The 17820-nt window shown below is 52.5% G+C and overlaps 3 protein-coding genes across 7 annotated transcripts; 1 reads left to right on the plus strand and 2 right to left on the minus strand.

Moving 5' to 3' along the window:
• Positions 1-1396: 1396 nt before the first annotated feature.
• TIMM17B (translocase of inner mitochondrial membrane 17B) lies at positions 1397-5228 on the minus strand. Of its 2 annotated transcripts, XM_068532737.1 has the most exons (7): positions 5126-5186; positions 4774-4947; positions 4239-4338; positions 3105-3168; positions 2057-2185; positions 1860-1970; positions 1397-1769 (listed from the first exon to the last, which is right to left on the minus strand). In XM_068532737.1, exons 2-7 carry the CDS (start codon positions 4914-4916, stop codon positions 1681-1683), a joined length of 636 nt encoding a protein of 211 aa, XP_068388838.1. In that variant the 5' UTR covers positions 4917-4947; positions 5126-5186; the 3' UTR covers positions 1397-1680. The 2 variants fall into 2 exon arrangements, with proteins under 2 accessions (XP_068388838.1, XP_068388839.1); XM_068532738.1 differs by lacking the exon at positions 4774-4947 and having other exon boundaries at positions 5126-5228.
• A 105-nt stretch (positions 5229-5333) lies between these two features.
• Positions 5334-9025, plus strand: PQBP1 (polyglutamine binding protein 1). The gene is made up of 7 exons (XM_068532736.1): positions 5334-5489; positions 5900-5984; positions 7509-7620; positions 7814-7926; positions 8108-8392; positions 8585-8648; positions 8811-9025. The coding sequence occupies exons 2-7, from the start codon at positions 5918-5920 to the stop codon at positions 8965-8967; spliced, it is 798 nt and encodes a 265-aa protein (XP_068388837.1). The 5' UTR covers positions 5334-5489; positions 5900-5917; the 3' UTR covers positions 8968-9025.
• Positions 9026-9084: 59 nt separating this feature from the next.
• Positions 9085-17122, minus strand: SLC35A2 (solute carrier family 35 member A2). Of its 4 annotated transcripts, none has more exons than XM_068532735.1 (5): positions 16766-17117; positions 15068-15250; positions 12367-12518; positions 10708-10854; positions 9085-9388 (listed from the first exon to the last, which is right to left on the minus strand). In XM_068532735.1, the coding sequence occupies exons 1-5, from the start codon at positions 16854-16856 to the stop codon at positions 9263-9265; spliced, it is 699 nt and encodes a 232-aa protein (XP_068388836.1). In that variant the 5' UTR covers positions 16857-17117; the 3' UTR covers positions 9085-9262. The 4 variants fall into 4 exon arrangements, with proteins under 4 accessions (XP_068388836.1, XP_068388833.1, XP_068388835.1 ...); XM_068532732.1 differs by having other exon boundaries at positions 10708-11444; positions 16766-17116; XM_068532733.1 differs by lacking the exon at positions 9085-9388 and having other exon boundaries at positions 9641-11444; positions 16766-17116.
• Positions 17123-17820: the final 698 nt, after the last annotated feature.

Genomic DNA, 17820 nt, shown 5'->3' on the forward strand with positions numbered 1-17820 from the left:
GGGCGGAACCCATTTGGAAGGGGCCAGGGAGACACAGTAGGGACAGGGCCTCGGAAGAGTCCAAGTCGATATATAAAGACAGGGCCTGCAGGAGGCTTAGAGGGCACGGCTGAAAGAGAGGGAGGGGGTGGACCTGGGGGCGGGGCCTGGAGACATAAGGGTCTGTGGACATCACAGCAGCCTGAGGCGGGCGGAACCTGAGGGCTCAAGGAAGGAAAAGGCTCAGAAGAGATAGCGGGCCTGTGTTTGACAGGAGCAGGGTGGGATCTGGAAACACAGCGGGGGTGGGGCCTGGAGGTGAGGAAGGGTGCGGCCTAGGTGTACCGAATGGGCGGGACCAAAGGAAGTGGCCTGGAAATACAAGGATTGCAGCCTGGGATACCCAGGGTCTGACTGGCATCCCGGTCCTACCCAGGCAGGTGTGTTGCTGCTGCTGGCGTGGCCATGGAATCGGCAAGTTCGAGGCCAGGGCCCTGCTGGGGCACTGAGAGAGCTGTGTGCACGGGGCCTGCTACCCGCGCCTGCCACTGAGTCCATCAAGCAGTGTTGCAGTTCTACTACCTCCGAGGACCACTAGGACCTCGTTGGGGCCTTGGGAGGCCTGAGAACTCAGCATTTGCACCCCCAGGGAGCGAGTTTGTATAAGAGAGAGGGCATTTCCACCTCTTCGCAATGGCTTGCATAAGAGGGACAGTTGGTGTGTCTCCCATGAGGCCATCTGCACCCCAGTGGAGGCGTCTGCCCCACACATGTAGGTGTTTGCATGCAAGAGACAGTGTTTGGAGCCGATGTCCATCCGAGAAAATTTCTTTCCCATAACCCCCACTCCACCCCCAAAACGAAAACTCATCCGGTACCCTTAAATACTGACAACACTGAGCATCGCAGAGCAGAAATCTCTCTGTAGTGCAGAAGAGAAGATTAAGGGTACCTTCTTCAAGGAAGCTGGGTCTCCCCGACCCCTACTTCCATCCCAGGTCCCTGGTGAGGCCACATGGAGGGGGAATTATCTTCACAAACGGGGTGACTGGTATCCAGAAAGACAGAGTTCACTGTGAGGTCAGATTTCCCAGTCTTTGCAATGGGGACATGGGGGAGAGGGGTCAGAGGTGCCCCATGTGGAACCACCCCCTCCACCCCAGCAATCCTGTGCTCACTCATTTCTTTCCCAAGCCTGTTCCTCTTCTGTCTGCTTGTGAGTCAACACTTGGCCCCCTTATTCATGTACTATTCACATCTTGATTCATTCCCCCTCCTACACATTCATCCCACAAACCTTTACTAGAGCCCACTCTCTGTGGGACTCCAAATCCTAGGGCTCCCAAATCCCTGAAGAGGGCTCTACCCCTTGTCCTAGTGAGCAGCTCCAATGGGTGGCTCAAGGAGTACATACATAGGCATTTCAAAACTGGCTTTAAATACTGATCAGGGCGCCATGCAAAGGGATTGGGGTGAGAGCTTGTTACATATGAGTGGGGGCTGGGGTGCCTGAGAGAGAAGGGACCCATCCATCAGGGCAGCTGGGGTGCCCCACCCCCAACCTGGGATAAGGGAACAGAGTAGAGGCCCTCTCTGGAGGGTCCCAGGGCCAACTGGGAGCCAGCCCTCCCTTCGAGGTAGATCATCGCGGGGGGAACCGAGGAGGAGCTCCCACGGTGGCGATGACAGGCGGTCACTTCCTCAGTGGTACTGCTGATAGCTGGGGTAGCCTGGGGCCGGGGTACCCTCCTTAGGGGGCAGCTGGCTGGGGTCCTCCAGGAATGGGGGTGCTGGAGCGGGGAGAATTGGATAAAGATGAGCGGAGGAGGCAAGGCAGAGCATTTCCCACCTCTCCCTGGCCAGCTTCACCAGGAACTCACCATTGCGGAACTGCTGGGCGGTGTAGCGAGTGAGGAGGATGCCAACACCCTCGATGAGGGCCAACAGAATGCCTCCCATCATTGCCGAGCCCACCATGGCCAATGGGCCACCTGGAGGAATGAGGAGGCACGGGGAGAGAGGTGAGAGCAGGCAGAACAGGGTGGAAGGGGCTGGGGCCTGGGGATGGGGCACTCACTGCGGGCAGCCAGCACAGCCCCGGTCAATGCTCCGCTGGTGATGGAGTTCCAGGGATCTTCCTTGCCCCGCAGCCGCACCAGACCGCAGTCGATGGTGGAGAACAGGCCCCCCCACACTGCGAAGCTACCTGTTGGGGGATCACGGCCTAATTAGTGTTTGTGGGGAATCCCCAGAATATACGGCTCAGGGTCCAGGGACTCCCAAGGCCTGAACGCTCTGGCAAAGAACGGGGAGAAAAACCCAGAGGCAAGGGCAGATGGCAAACTCCTAGGGGACAGCCCCCATCTGTCTCTGTGGTAGCTCCTTCAATCTGTCTGTAATTGCCATCGCACTCCCTTCACCTTCATGGGGGGCTGACAAGTGTTTACGGGCAGATTTATCTGCTTCTATATGGCTTTTTTCTTGGCCCCGCCATGCACTCATTCCTCTCAGTTCTCTGACCAGGGATTGAACCCGGGTGACGGCAATGAAAGCCCGGAATCCTAACCACCAGGCCACCAGGGAACTCCCTTCTATATGGCTTTTAACAGAGCAACTTTGATCTTCGTAACTACCACACAGGATTGGAATTCTGACCTTGGTTTCAGGGAGAAGGAAAGGGGTTAGCAAAGCCAGTTAACAATACAATAGTTAAAATGTTTACTCAAGTCTAACTGTGTGCCAGGACCTGATCTACGCACTGCATGTTACTTGACTTCTGAAAATTTATATTAGTTAATACTACCAAAGCGCTTAACAGAGCAACCAGCACTTAGTAAGTACTACCTAAGTTACATAAATTACAAAACTTACTGTTTTGTCATCCCCATGTTGCAGATGAGGTTCAGAGAGGTTAAGCCACTAGCCCAAGGTCACACATCAGGGAAGAGCCAGGGCCTGGATTTAAACTCCAGAACTCACCCATATGAAATTGTTGGGAAACGTCACTCCCCCAGGAAGTCCCAGGCAGAGTTGAGACTAGAATCTGGACCCCCAACTTGCAGTCTAGACTCAAAGGAGCAACCGCCTCAACTCTGTTATCACATCTGTCTCCCCAAACCTCTCACCTCCAATCTGAGGGGCTCGGATCCTCACAGCGTTGACACTGCCTCTCATTCGGTGCCGAATTCCCTGGAGGAAAGTGGGGAGGAAGGGAATCAGAGCCCAGTTGAGGCCACTGGCAGACAAGGTTTCTAGCTTTTAAGAGAGGGATGGGGGCAGGAAACCTGTAGGGGTATCAGAGGTAGAGATGTGGGGAAGTGGCCAAGAACTAGGGGGCTGGGGAGCACCCCAATATAGGTGCTCTCAGAGCTGGGATGAGAAATCATTCATTCATTCATTACTTAGCATCTATGTGCCAGGCACCATGCTGTATGCAGGGATACAGCAGTAAACAAGGTAGACCTGGCCCCTACCCTCTCAGAGCTCACATTATAGTGGGGGAGACAGATCCTAAATAAGGGTACAGATAAGATAGCTTCAGACAGCAATAAGAACCCTAGAGGAAATAGGATAAAGAGCTGTAACAGTGGCTGAAGGGTCAGGAAAGACCTCTTTAAGGAGGGGGGCATTTATGCTGAGACCTTGAGGATGAGAGGGAGAAACCTGGACAAAGATCCAGGAAAGAGAGCTCCAGGAGATGAGGGGAGGGACAGGGCTAGACAGAGAAATTGCAGAGACCTTGACAAATGCATGGCATTTAAAGTCATGACATTTGATGAGGTCTCCCAGGAAGGGGAGGGGGGTTCTCAGAGATAGAGATAGAGATAGAGAGAGAGAGAGAGAGAGAGAGAGGGAATCGATTACGTTAAATTAAAAGTATTTTCTCAGCTTTAAGGCTGTCCTCCTCCTGCCAATTAAACTCCTGTCACTTCCCTCTGTCCAGGCTTCCAACCCAGAATCTGCCTCTAGGTAAAATCTGACTGGCTTTGCACACACACATTTAGGTTTTGGTGATGACCCTTTTGACATCACAGCATTTCCACAGAGGAGCACCAGGTGGGTGGGGGGGTGAGGGGCAGAGGTCATGTTTGCAGTTCCTCCAAACTTCCAGATCCTGGAGCCAGGCCTGGCATATAGTAGGTGAGCAGGCACCAGAATGAATAAGTGCATGTGACTGGCAGCTCCAAGCAGTTTTCAGAACAGTATCCCATGTGGACAGGGCAGGACCCCCGCACCACCCAGGGAAGGCCAGGACTCACGACAGGGGCATTGCGGAAGCCCTTAATGGCCTGGAAGACTCCACCGCCGATAACACCCATAGTGAAGGCACCACCGCAATCATCCACAATTCGCCATGGGCTGCAAGCGGGAAGGGGAGGATGGGGTTAATGTCAGCCCTCCCTCTTGCCATGTCACGAGGACTCTTTCCAACTGGGAGAAACTTAAGTCACCCAAATGGGAAGCAGAATTTCAGATAATAGATTATTTTCCCCCTCATTTAAGCAAGAAATAGTGCGAAGGGGGGAAAATATTAGTCTTTGCCCTGTCCGCCCCTCCCCTTCGCAGCCAACCAAGGAATCAACCGCTTTACTACTACCAATTATTAAATGAATTGATAACAAGCAAAGAGTTGGCAAGTTTAAATAAGCGCTACAGAAGTGTTAAGCTAGCACTGTTACTAAAGCAGAATGGGCTCGCACCCCCTTTTCCCACAGTGAGCACGTCCAACCAAGCCACGCCCCCTTTTTTTTTTTTTTTTATAACCCGCACAACTGGGAAAAACCAAGCGCAGACCGTGGGGATGATCCAGCACCGCTCAACACCGCACCACCCCCTCGGCTGGAATGGACTCGACCAGCGTGTCTTTTCGTTAACAAAGAGAGACTGGGAGGTACGAAGGCAAGGGAAACGTGGAGTGGTTCGTCCTTGCACCGCATCTTCTCCTTTAGGCACACAGTTGTGGTCCCTCTTAACGGAGCCCGAGTAGGAGGAAGCAAGTGGAGGGGAGCAGAAGGAGACAACAAACGTCTAAGAGTCTCCCGAGTCTGGGACGTGGCGCTGTGTGGCCGGTGCCTCCCCCGCCCGCCTCCCACCGCTGGCCGTGGCGCCCTAGCAACAGTCCCGAGGCCTGCGCCCCTCGCCGTACCAAGGCTCCCGAGCGTACTCCTCCATGGCGCCGGCGTCCGGCCGCGCAGTCTGGCTAAACCCCGGCCGAGCCACACCCCCACCGTTAACACACACAGGCGCCCGAGCTTTCTGCCTATTTCAGGGCAACGATTGGGTCGTTTCGCCAGAAGTCAGACCAAGGCGCACGCTCATTGGCCAGCTAGGTTTGTGTCATCTGTTCGCCGCAGTCTTAGCGTAGCCCAGTTTCCTCCAGGCTCGGAGAGAGAGGACCTCGTTCTGGGCTTTGGGAGAAGAGAATCGTGTAGTCCTGGCAATCATAGAAGCGACGAGAGAGAGAGAGACGGCCAGTCTGTCAGCTTTCCACTACCCGCGTGACTGTATTGGTAATGTCGGGGTGGGCGCATTTTTTGGAGCTGGAGGAGGTGTTGCACTCTGCTCCCCCATCCCAGCGCTTTGGTTCCTTCCACCCGGTAGTCTTCGGGGGAAGTTGGGTGAGCCCATTTCTGGGGCGAGGGGCAGCCGCGTTTGGCCCCTTTGGCAATGGGCGGAGCCTGGGCCTGGGAGAGGAACCCGGTCCTGGAGCACCCGGCCCGGGAGAGGAGGGTTGGTGAGAGTTTTGGTGATACTGCCATTTATCCCTTCCACCTTTTAGCGTAGGGTCTGTCGCCCAGCTCCTAGTGTAGGTGGGTAGGTGGGGGTCCAGATGAGTACTTGCTGGGGGGAGGCGCTTGGTTACAAGATCCAGATTCAGTCCTCGTCTGAGCTGTTTTTTGGTCTGTCTGTTCTTCCCTAGGTCTGTCTGCTATCCGCTATGCCGCTGCCCGTTGCGCTGCAGACCCGCTTGGCCAAGAGAGGCATTCTCAAACATCTGGAGCCCGGTGAGAGAGCTAAGAGCAGATAGGCCTACCATGTGCCAGGCTTGACAGGCACTTTGTTGTTGATACTGCCACTTGATACCTAGCGTGGACCTACTTCGCGCCAAGCAGTGGGGTGGCAGGCATTTCACTGTTAACAATGCGTATTCCTGACACCCATTCCTACCGTATGAGGAGGCGGGTGGGGACGGGAAATAGACATTTCATCCATAATAATACTGACAGCTGACGTGTATTTTTGGGTCTTCTATATCCCAAGTTTAATCCACCCATCAGTCCCTGGAAGTGGTTACAAAGTATCTAATAGTAAGGATAGTAACAGTTGACAGAAGCTGAAATCTACCGCAGCCTCCTGTGGGCCAAGTACAGTGGCAGGATGCTAATACTTTGTTCTTTACCATACTAGTAGATAACATTATTTTAGACCTACTGTGGAGCCAGGCACTGTGCTGGTGATATATACCTTATTGTTCAACGTATCAATAGCTGACATGTATTTTGGGTCTTCTTAAGTGTGTCATACACATTATGATGAACAGTATATAAAATAATGATAGGATCTATCATTTAGGCCTACTGTGCTGCTGTTGCTAGTATTTCTACCTTATTGTAAATAATAGTAAAAGCTGGCATCTAGTTTGGGCTAAGGTGTTCCAGGTACTGGAAAACTCATCTTATTTTCACTTTATTGATAAGTGACATCTATTACAAGCCTGTTGTGTGCCAAGCATAGATCTTTGGTTAATAATACTGATAATGATCATTGATATGATATTTACTTTAAGGCTGTTGGTACCAGGCCCTGTGCTGATTGTATATATCTTACTAACAATACTGATGATTATAGCTGACATCTATTTTGGGCCTATTGTGTGACAGGCACTCTGCTGTTGCTGACATATACATTTCATTGTTAGCTATATCCATAGGTGAAATCTGTGATAGACCTACGGAGGTCCAGGTACTCATACACCTTTTTTATTCTGTTGATAGTAACTGACAACAGTTGTAGGCCTCGGGAACTGAATAGATTCAGAGAAGCGTTTGGATAAATCCCGTGCTATCCAAACTTGCTACTCAATATACCGGAGTCAGAAACCTCGTATTTGTCAAGCTTGGGAGCTGAACAGATTTGGACATATTTTTAGATAAACCCCTTGTTGAAACTAATTTTATCCAAACAGATTTGGATAGTATGGTGTCACATACTATCTGAACTCAGGAACTGAATAAATATGGATACATGTTTTTTAATGAATCCCTGTCTAAAGTCTGAAACCAGATAAGTTCAGGTAACAGTATGTCATATCTGAACCCAGAAACAGAACAGATTTGGGTAAATGTTTTGGTAAATCCTGATACTCAGATACTTGGATTTGGAATGTGAGCAATATTTTTTAGGGCACTTGAGACCTGGCACACACACGTGGTCCACGTGAATGTGAGTGTGTCTCCCCAGGCCCTGACTGCAGGATGGGGATCCCTCTGGTCCTTACTGCTGTCCTCCTTCCCTCCTTGTCCTGCCAGAACCGGAGGAAGAGATCATTGCCGAGGACTATGATGATGACCCTGTGGACTATGAGGCTACCCGGTTGGAGGGCCTGCCGCCAAGCTGGTACAAGGTGTTTGACCCTTCCTGGTGAGTCTGGGGACGTGGTGGGGGCGGGCTGGGGGTAAATGGGGGCCACAAGGGAAGAGATCTGGGGGCCCTCCCTGTAGGGTCCTGGCATGGGGCAGGTACAGGCAGAGATTGGGGAGACAAGAGTTGAGGCTACAAGGAGAGGATATCCGTGCTGACATTCCTTCCCTCCCTCCCTCCCACTGCCCTGCAGCGGGCTCCCTTACTACTGGAATGCGGACACAGACCTCGTGTCCTGGCTGTCCCCACATGATCCCAACTCCGTTGTTTCCAAATCTGCCAAGAAGCTCAGGAGCAGTAATGCAGGTGAGTTGGCAGATACAAGGGTGCCTCGAGTGTTCTAGCAGTTCTCTGAGAGGGGTCAGGTAAAAGACCGGGGCAGGTAAGACCAGGCAGGCCCAGCCCCAGGCAAAGGAGGCTGTTGAAGGCAGAGGCTGCTGGGTCCTGAGGTGGGAGCAGGAAGGTCACAAGGCTTTCGTGTCCCCAGATACTGAGGAGAAGTTGGACCGGAGCCATGAGAAATCGGACCGGGGCCACGAGAAATCGGACCGAGGTCACGAGAAGTCAGAACGCAGCCATGAGAAGTCAGAACGGAGCCACGAGAAGTCTGACAGAGACCGGGAGCGTGGTTATGACAAGGTGGACAGAGAGCGAGAGCGGGACAGGGATCGGGACCGGGACCGCGGGTATGACAAGGTGGACCGGGAAGAGGGCAAAGAACGGCGCCACCATCGCCGGGAGGAGCTGGCTCCCTACCCCAAGAGCAAGAAGGGTAAGCTGGGGTGAGGCAAGGGGGGCACCAGGGGTGCACAGTGTAAGGAAGCCCTCGCTTGGCTTCACGCGAGTGCCTGAGCCTGGGGCCTGGCAGCCTCGGGCTCCATTTCTTCCGGGGATGGGAGAGCTCGGTGGTCCGGGACTCCTTGTGCCCCCGTCGAAGACCCCACTCTGCCACCTACTTCCGCAGTGGCAAGCCGGAAGGATGAAGAATTAGACCCCATGGACCCCAGCTCGTACTCAGATGCACCCCGGTAATTGACCACCCCTCAAGAGCCCTTTTTCCTCTTGACTCACTGCACCGCTGACCGTTCCTTTCTTCCTGTCTCCTTTCCCCCTTTGTCAGTTGTGGGTGGGAGGTGCCTGCCACAGTACACATATTATACATTCCCGCTCCCACCCCTTGTCACCCCCAGAGGCACGTGGTCAACAGGACTCCCCAAGCGGAATGAGGCCAAGACGGGTGCAGACACGACAGCAGCCGGGCCCCTCTTCCAGCAGCGCCCTTACCCATCCCCGGGGGCTGTGCTCCGGGCCAATGCCGAGGCCTCCCGAACCAAGCAGCAGGACTGAACCTTCCCCACCCCCACCCACTCTGGGGTTTTTAATAAAAGCTTTTTGGTGGATCATGCCCATGAGACCTGAGTGCTTCCTTCTCTCACACTTTTGAGACTTCCCAACCCAAGCCAGCAAGATGCAAAACACGTTTTATTTACAAAAACTCACCTAAGAAATAATACTGTAGGGGTAGCAGGGACATGGGGGTGGCAGGGGCTGGAGGCTGAGGTGGTTGGGTCCTGTCTGGGCCAGAGTTTAGTCATGTCAGCCCTGTGTGGGAGAGGGGGTGTGGGGACAGGGGGTTCGGTGTCTACCCGCCCCCCCCAATACTGATCAGAGCATTTGGTCCTGGCTGGACCAGGGCAAGAAGGGAGAGCGAGGCCAGGCCAGCGTCTTCAATCCCAGCGGCTAGGAACCCTTCACCTTGGTGAGCAACCTGTGGTGGGAACCGGGAGGAAAGAAAAACACAGAAAGCTGGGGTGGGCTGGCAGGTGGACGTCCTGAGCAAGCGAGGATGACTAGTGAGGCTGGTAGTCCCCAGGGTTAGTAACAGAGCCCACGTGGAGAGAGCGGGTCCCCTGGGTCAGAAAGCTACACGTGGACTAAATAAATACAATATCTTTATTTGGCATTGGGTATCCTGACATTTGTTCATTACAGTTCCTTAAAAACAAACCAAAAAATCAGAACAAATTAATCAAAAATAAAGATCCAACGGCCCTATGTACATATAGCAAAGACAGCCCAGGCATCTCACACACACACACACACACACACACACACACACACACACACACACACCACCCCCCCCCCCATATACACCCTGGGAGACAGTTAAGGGGTCTTTGGGGAGTGCAGGGGGCAGGTTCCACATTTCAGCAATTTAAAGACACCCCTCCCCATGAAGTAAGGGTGCCTCGTACAGCCAGTTGGGTATCACGAGTGCGGCTGGCAGCTTTATTTTTCCTCTCAGGATATCTTAGAAAATAACCCTGCATCCAGCAACTGACGGTGTCTTAGATTCCATGAGATTAGGCCACTTCAAGGACCTCCCTTCTCCATTTTTCCCACACCCTGGATCATTCATCTGATTACACCACAAACCCCCAAATCACAAACAAATGGCCCCTACTGCACCCTCCCCCTGAATGGGCTGATGCAAAAATCTCAGCTGTCACCCCCCTTCCTCTCTCCCTGGGTGCTCACAAGAGGCCCATTTTCAAGTCCCTGTGTTAGGGAAGCTGCCCCAAGGCCACAAAAAGAGCTACTAATATGATCCAGTGTGGTTGTCAGGGAGGAGAGAAGGCCTCAAGCTATCAGAATCGGAAACCCACACGTAGGCATCAGTCATTACTAAAGAGCTGTAGGATTTTTGTCCAATTTGTCCCTACAAAGGTGGAGGGATTGCTGGGAGGGACTCTCCCAGGCATGAGAGACAGGACACCTCTGGCTGAGGGAGGCAGACAAAAAAAGCCTTGAATGACAACACCCCCAACCTGGTCCCCGAAGGGGTTAGACTGAGACAGAGGAGGCAGCTCTAAAAACCCCTGGCTACGAGGAAGGGTTCACGTGATGCCCTGCCCTAGTCCCACAAGCTTCCGGAAGTCTCGACAACCTGGAAGAAAAGACCCAACCCCAGGGGAGCCAGGCCCCGGTGGCAACTTGGGTCCTGCAGATGCCCAACACCCTCCAACCAGTGTCCCTCCCTGTCTCCCCCCAACCGCCACCGCCAGCCCTCACTTCACCAGCACTGACTTTGGCAGAAAGGGCTCCGTGCTGACGTCTCCACGGTGGGAAGACAGCTGCGATGGCGGCGGCTGCCCCGGAGGCTGCTGACGAGTGCAGGGCCCAGAGGTGGAGGCAGAGGCGGAAGCTATGGCTTTGGCTGCACCTCGGGGCAGGCTGTAGAGGTAGACGGCACCGATGACCAGCCCTGCGCCAAGGGCAAACAAAGGGTCCACGTGGAAGCCAAAGAGGCGGATGGAGGCAACAGTGGACAGCACAATGGACAAGGAGGTGGCAAAGCCCTTGAGGATATTGTCGGCATACTTGACGACAACAGCCACCAGTAGCCCGCCGAAGGCCTGGTTGAGCACCACGCCCCAGACAGCAGGCGTGTACCCGAAAAAGAAGCCGCGGTGGGCTACAGCAGTGCCCTCGGCCCACCAGAGCCCCACCAGGCCCAGGGCTGTGCCGAAGAGGCCCAGCTGCAGGTTGCGCAGCCACACAGAGCCTGAGCTGCCCTTGAGGATCTTCTCGAAGTAGACACCTGCAAAGCCCGAGGACAGACAGGACGCCACGACAGCTGCTAGGCCCGCCCCAGGGTTCTGATCCAGTGGCCGCGGGCCCCCACCGCCGGCTTGCTGTGCCTGGACAATGGCGACTCCGGTGAAGAGGAGCAGCAGGGAGGCCCACTGCAGCCGGGAAAGGCTGCGGTTCAGCATAAGCACGGAGAACAGTGCCGTGGTCAGGATCTTCAGCTGGTACGTCACCTGCGAGTGGTATGTGGAAGACACTGAGGGCTGCTCCCGACCCCCAACATGTACATGTGGGGGACGGCACCCACTGTGGGCCCCCAGGCACAATGGAGGGACAGGGTGGGGTAGATAACCATAAAAACAGCAAAAATATCCAGCCACTGGCCACTGACTGAGATGCGGCTAAATAGCTCTGAGGTGCCTCCCAGAAAGTACACAGGAGGATGGCTGTGCAAGGATGTCCTGGGCCACACCCAAGTCCACATCCCAACCCCATGTCCTAGCTGTGTGATGAGGGACAAAGCACTTGCCCTGTCTGAGCCCTGACATACCATCTGTAAATACAACTGATGTATGTGAAGCACCTCACACAGCAGGTAATGAATGAATGGTAAACATCCTGATGAGGGAGGTCTTGATAAGGATGTGTTGATACAAGTGAATCAGCCATGAAATGACGTCAGTAAACATTTACATAGAGCTTACTGTGTGCTAGGTGTGGGTCTAAGCACTTCACATGCATTCATTTAATCCTCACATATGAAGTGTGTTATTGTAATGTCCAATTTAAAGATGAGATGGAGAGGTTACGTGACTTGCCCAATATCACACAGCTGGAAAGTAGCAGAGCTGGGATTTGAACCCAGGCAGCCTGGCCCCAGAATCCAGGCTCTTTAACCATCTTAAAGGTTGCCTGTAAATAGCCCAAAGCTTATCCATCACCAACCAAGGGCTCTTCCCAGATATTACTTCTTTTAATAATCTCAGTGAGTAGCTACTATTACCATTTCCATTCCCAGTTCTCACAGATGAGGAAGCCGAGGTTGAGGAAGATCCACGGACATTCTGGAGGAAACACAGCCCCTGCTCTCTGCAGCCCTCCCTCCCCAACATCCTATATCCCCCACCCCAGCCAGTTCCTGGGCTTGGGGCTCACCTGGAAAGTGGCAGCTGGCAGGTTGGAGATGGCAACATACTGGAGGTTATTCTGCAAGGTGTAGATGAGAGAGGGCACTGCGAGCTTGAGTGTGTCCACATACTGCACCAGGACAGCCTCGTGGAGGAAAAGAACCAGGTGCTTCACGTTACCTAGGTGGAGGGAGGAGATCCCTGTTTAGCACTGACTTCCAAAGATGGGGATCCTCTAAAGGACAGGACTGCGCCTGGTCCTGTGTCTCCCCACCACACTTCGACTCCCTGAGGGCTAGAATGAGGTCTGCGCTCTCGGTTTCTCTACTGTACAACCATGTCTCCAGCAAGCCTTTCGGATACTCAGTCTGAGAATCACAGACCACATTTCACTCATCTTAGAGCCCACCTCTCTGGCACAAAGCCCCAGGGCAAGCACTCAGTACAGTTTGTGCAATGAAATAATCAGCACTAACTAGGAGCTTGTGAAGTAGAAGCTCTAGGAGTGTGGGTGGAAGGCTGTTTACCAAGCAGAGGGAAAGTTTTAGACTCAGCTTTTATTTTTTTATTTTATTTTATTTTTAAAGATTTTTTTTGATGTGGACCATTTTTAAAGTCTTTATTGAATTTGTTACAATATTGCTTCTGTTTTACGTTTTGGTGTTTTGGCCGCGAGGCATGTGGGATCTTAGCTCCCTGACCAGGGATCGAACGAACCCACATCCCCGGAATTGGAAGGCGAAGTCTTAACTACTGGACTGCCAGGGAAGTCCCTTAGACTCAACTTTTAGACTTTTCCTAGTTCCTTCCTAGCCTGAGAGCTCCCTGAGGGCAGGGGCCATCTTCCACTTGGCCGCCTCCTTCTGTCAGCCCCACACACACCAAGCATTTGCCCCTGTCACATGGAAGAATGCAGGCTTGACTCTAAAGCAGAAAGTCTGGCTGGGACCTGCTCCAATCAATAAATGAGAATACTTTCCTATATAATAAGACCTTTGCATATCTCACCCCACTTTTTTGCAGTTCATCTTTTAAGACTCATCTGAGTGTCCCTCCTCAGGGAAAACCCCACAACCACTGCACAAGGTTACTGGAGGAACTCCTGCTGATGCTCATTCACAAAACCCTGCCCTTGCCCTTCATGGCATTAATCCCAGAAGTAATTATCAATCTCTAACCCTTTACCCAAATTCCCTGGACCCAGGGGTTTGGGTGTTCAAAAATGTCGAGGTGTTAGAAAGGTAACACGGCATATATGCTATATATTTCACATAACACACATCACGTATATGGGGCTGCACACCGTAATCAAGCACATTCATATTTCTGCAGTGACTCGTGGACACATTCACACCAAATGAGAAAACTAAAAAAATAAAACGGGGGGGTTGCTGAAATTGTAGATAAGAGATGAAAGCTGTGATTAACCTGTAGCTATTTGTTTCTCCCCATCTAAAATATCAGCCCCCTGAGGGCAAGATGCATGTCTGCATCGCTAACATGTCCACCTCCACAGCCAGAACACGGCCTGCCACACAGTGTTCACTCGAACCGTCTCAGAATCAATCTAGAACAGAGCAGATGAGTTCCTAAACTGCTGCCTCCCAGGGCCCTGGAGCTAATGAGTGGGTGAGAATGTTTTCTTCACTGTAAATACCTAGGGCAGAGCCGCATGCGAGGCCTTTATAGAGAAATGACTGGGCAACATTTTAAAGAAGAAGGCCTTTGGGGGAGGTGTTTAAATTAGTAAATAAATTCAACTTATAGGAAATATAGAGGACAGAAGAACATGTTAAATGAGACCACTGGGAGGCACTCAGTAAAATCCAGGCTACCCAAAGTCTACAAGACAAACAACCTTATGTCTTCGAGAAATTAACTGCAGAGAGAAAAAAAAAAAAACAGTTGGAGGGGAACCTAGAGGCTAGCCGACCTAGAAGACACCAACCAATTACAAAGCACTGACTTTATATAAACCTGATTCAAACAGAATTTTTAAAACTTTTATGACATTTGAGAAATCATTACAAATTTGAACACTGACTGGATATTTGATTATTTTATTAACTTAAAAAATTATTGTTAATTTTTTGATGTATGATTTCTAGCAGTCATGACTGATTGAAGTCATTATATTAAATGTACCGAAATATTTACTCAAGATAATAAGAGGGAATTTACTTCAAAATCATACTTCATGTGGGACATACTTCAATATAACAAGGTGCAGGAGTAGGTAAACAGACACATAGATTGGTAGTGAGTGGATAATCACTGATGCTGTTTAATGGCAGAGTGGCCATGAGTTGATCATTGTTGAATCTCGGTGATGGGACATGGATATTTTACCATTTTATTATTTTCTCTGATTTTGTGTTTGAAATTCTCCATAATGAAAAGTTAGAGAGAAATCAATAAATCATCATGTAAGGGTCACCTGCTACCTTATGGGCACAGACTGTCTCACTCCTTCAGTGTTTACTGGCCAGCTCCTGGGGAGTTAGGGGTATAAACATGTGGATGCAGCTACTCATAGCTGGAGGTACAAGGCGGCCAAGCCGCACTTACACAGTCCCCAGGCATTTTCATAGACAACCAACCAAACCCTCCACGTGGGTGTGGGTATGTACACAGACAGACACACACACACACACGCACACATACACACACTGCCACCCACCGACTCCAATGCAGCCCCCCTCCCTGCAGCCCCCCTCCCTGGCTCATACCCCTCTTCTGTGCGAAGAGCAGCAGCAGGCAAGTGAGACCTTTGAGCACTTCAGCCATGACCACAGCAGTGGTGGCAAAGAAGTGGTCCCCAGGCAATGTGCGGGCATAGCGGATGCTGAGGATGAGGGAGGCATTCTGGACCACCAGCACAGCTAGGGATATGTATTTGAGGCGCCGGTGAGCTGTGGGGAATGGAAGGAGTAAGGGGGAAGAAGGGGTCAAAAGCTGCTGTGGCATAACCACACTACCACCCTCCCCTCTCCCTTCTCGACCAGGATCCTCCTAGCCACCGCTACTTCCTCCTTCTGCCTGCCTATCCTGACCCAACGTGAGTCTGATCCCTGCCAGCTTCCACTGCCTCAGCCACAGGCAGGAAGAGCCAGAAAGGGAGAAGTGGGCCTCTCCCTGTCCAGCCCATACCTGGAATCCTTGCTGAGGTGTCAGGAAATGGGTGGGGCAGGTCCTGGACACCCACCTCAGCCCTCTCTCTCCCTCCCCTGAGTGAGAAGCAACCCTGCCCTGGACAGAATACCAACTGCATCCTCGACATTTATTGAGTGCTTACTGTGTGCCTATCACTGGGATAAGGGATTTATATGGATCACCTCAACAGACCCCTACATGGCTCTGACCTCTGAAGGAACTATCAGTGTTCCCATTTTATGGATGAACAACCAAAGATTTATATGAAATGATGGTTCTATTTAGTGAAGGGTTGTCTCATGTGAAAAATGATACCCTAATACAAGGAATGAGACCACTGTATAAGGCATGTCCATCCCCTAAGGAACTTTCTCTCATCTAAATTATTCCATTCCCTTACACTCAGAATGGTCTCTCCAACCCCTCCCGCCTATGAGGACTGATTCCTCCCTAACCCCAGAATGGTCTAACAAATATAATAAATGATTCCCTCACTGTCCAAAGGATTGAACCCCATGTAGTAAATGGTTACTCCACTAAGAATGGTCTGGGTCCCTTAACGATATAAGGAAATATTTCCCTATACACCAATCATCCTCCCACCACCGCATACCCCCACCTCCAGCCAAGGAATTATCCCTTGTCCTGCTCACACTCACAATGAACTCTCCCCGTTATAAGGAATGGCCTGGCGCCCTCAGAACGTCCTTTCTCCGCCATATAAGGAAGGCCCCTCCCACTGCAACATACAATGAACTATCTCCATCAGGAAGGGACCCCCAGAACGGTCTTCTCCCCATATAATGGACATCCCTATCCTCAAAATATTCTAAGTCACATAAGGAAGAACCCGCCCCACCCTAACTCACAATACCCCTGTCCCTTTACAAGGAAGAAACCACTACCCTCAGAACAGCCCCTCCCTTCTATAAGGAAGAACTCTCCCGCTCTCAGAATGGTCTCTCCCTTGTATAAGGACGGACCCCCACGCACACTCAGAATGGTCTTAGTGGTCTTAGCCTCCCCAAAAGGAAATACCCGCCTCCAACTCAGAATGGTCTCTACTCCCCATTTGCAGAAGGGACCTCCCCATCACCCTCAGAATGGTCTCTTCCCCGCCCCCAAAACACACGTCCTCCTCCCACCCGCCACTGCCACACATAGGTTGGTCCGTACGGGATGCTCCCTCTCGCCTCAGTGAGGAACCTTTCTGACCCCCCCAGCGATCCCGCCCCCCGGCCCGCCGCCGACTGCTCAGCCACAGCCTGTCTCACCCGCAGTCGCGGTCCCAGGCTCCAACGCCCCTGCGGAGACCGCCCCTGGCCCGGCCGACGCAGGGGAACCGCCGGACCCCACCGCTGCCATGTTGGCATCTGCCTGGCCCGTCCCCTCGGCAACAGTAGGCCACTTCCGTGTCCGTTACTTCCGCTTCCGGGACCCCGGGGCGGGGGCGGTGGGGATGGGGCGAGCGAGAAGCTGCCCAGAGCAGTGGCTCTCCTCGTTCGCTCCTGAACGCTACTTTAAGAGCGGCCTCAGGATTTCCAAATTCCGTCAGGATCCGGAGACAGGGCACGCAGCCGGCTCAGTCTCCCGCCGTCTTCACAGAGCCTCTTTAGCCCACTCCCGTTACTAAACCCGCCCTTTGATCTCGCTTTCCATATCGCCCGCCCATTCTGTCTCCTCCTCTCTTTGGTTCCGCTGTCCGTCTCCTATCTCGGCTCTTTATTGCCACCTTCTGATGGCACCGCCCTTTCTGCATCAAAACTCCTGGGTCCTTCCGGGTTGGACTGAAGTTCTTTTCCCTTCTGTCGGCGAGGCCAACCCCCGCCCCCTGGAGAGACAGCGGGCATCTGGGAGGGAGGTGAGACTTTGAGGGAGCAGGGCAGGTGAGGGTCAGGCAGGTAAGCGAGCAGATGAAGGCAGGGCAGTTGAGGATATACTAATGAAATGGCACAGGAGAGTTTAGACTGAGAAGGGAGGACAAGTGAGTCACCATTAAGAATGGAAAAGTGATGGGGCTTCCCTGGTGGCGCAGTGGTTGAGAGTCTGCCTGCTGGTGCGGGGGACGCGGGTTCGAGCCCTGGTCTGGGAGGATCCCACATGCCGCGGAGCAACTGGGCCCGTGAGCCACAACTACTGAGCCTGCGCGTCTGGAGCCTGTGCTCCGCAGCGGGAGAGGCCACGATAGTGAGAGGCCCGCGCACCGCGATGAAGAGTGGCCCCCGCTTGCCGCGGCTGGAGAGAGCCCTCGCACAGAGGCGAAGACCCAACACGGCCAAAAATAAATAAATAAAAATAAATTAAAAAAAAATACCTTGGCTAGTTTAAA

The sequence above is a fragment of the Eschrichtius robustus genome, chromosome X (genome assembly GCF_028021215.1).
Source record: "Eschrichtius robustus isolate mEscRob2 chromosome X, mEscRob2.pri, whole genome shotgun sequence".
Taxonomy (NCBI): Eukaryota; Metazoa; Chordata; class Mammalia; order Artiodactyla; family Eschrichtiidae; genus Eschrichtius; species Eschrichtius robustus.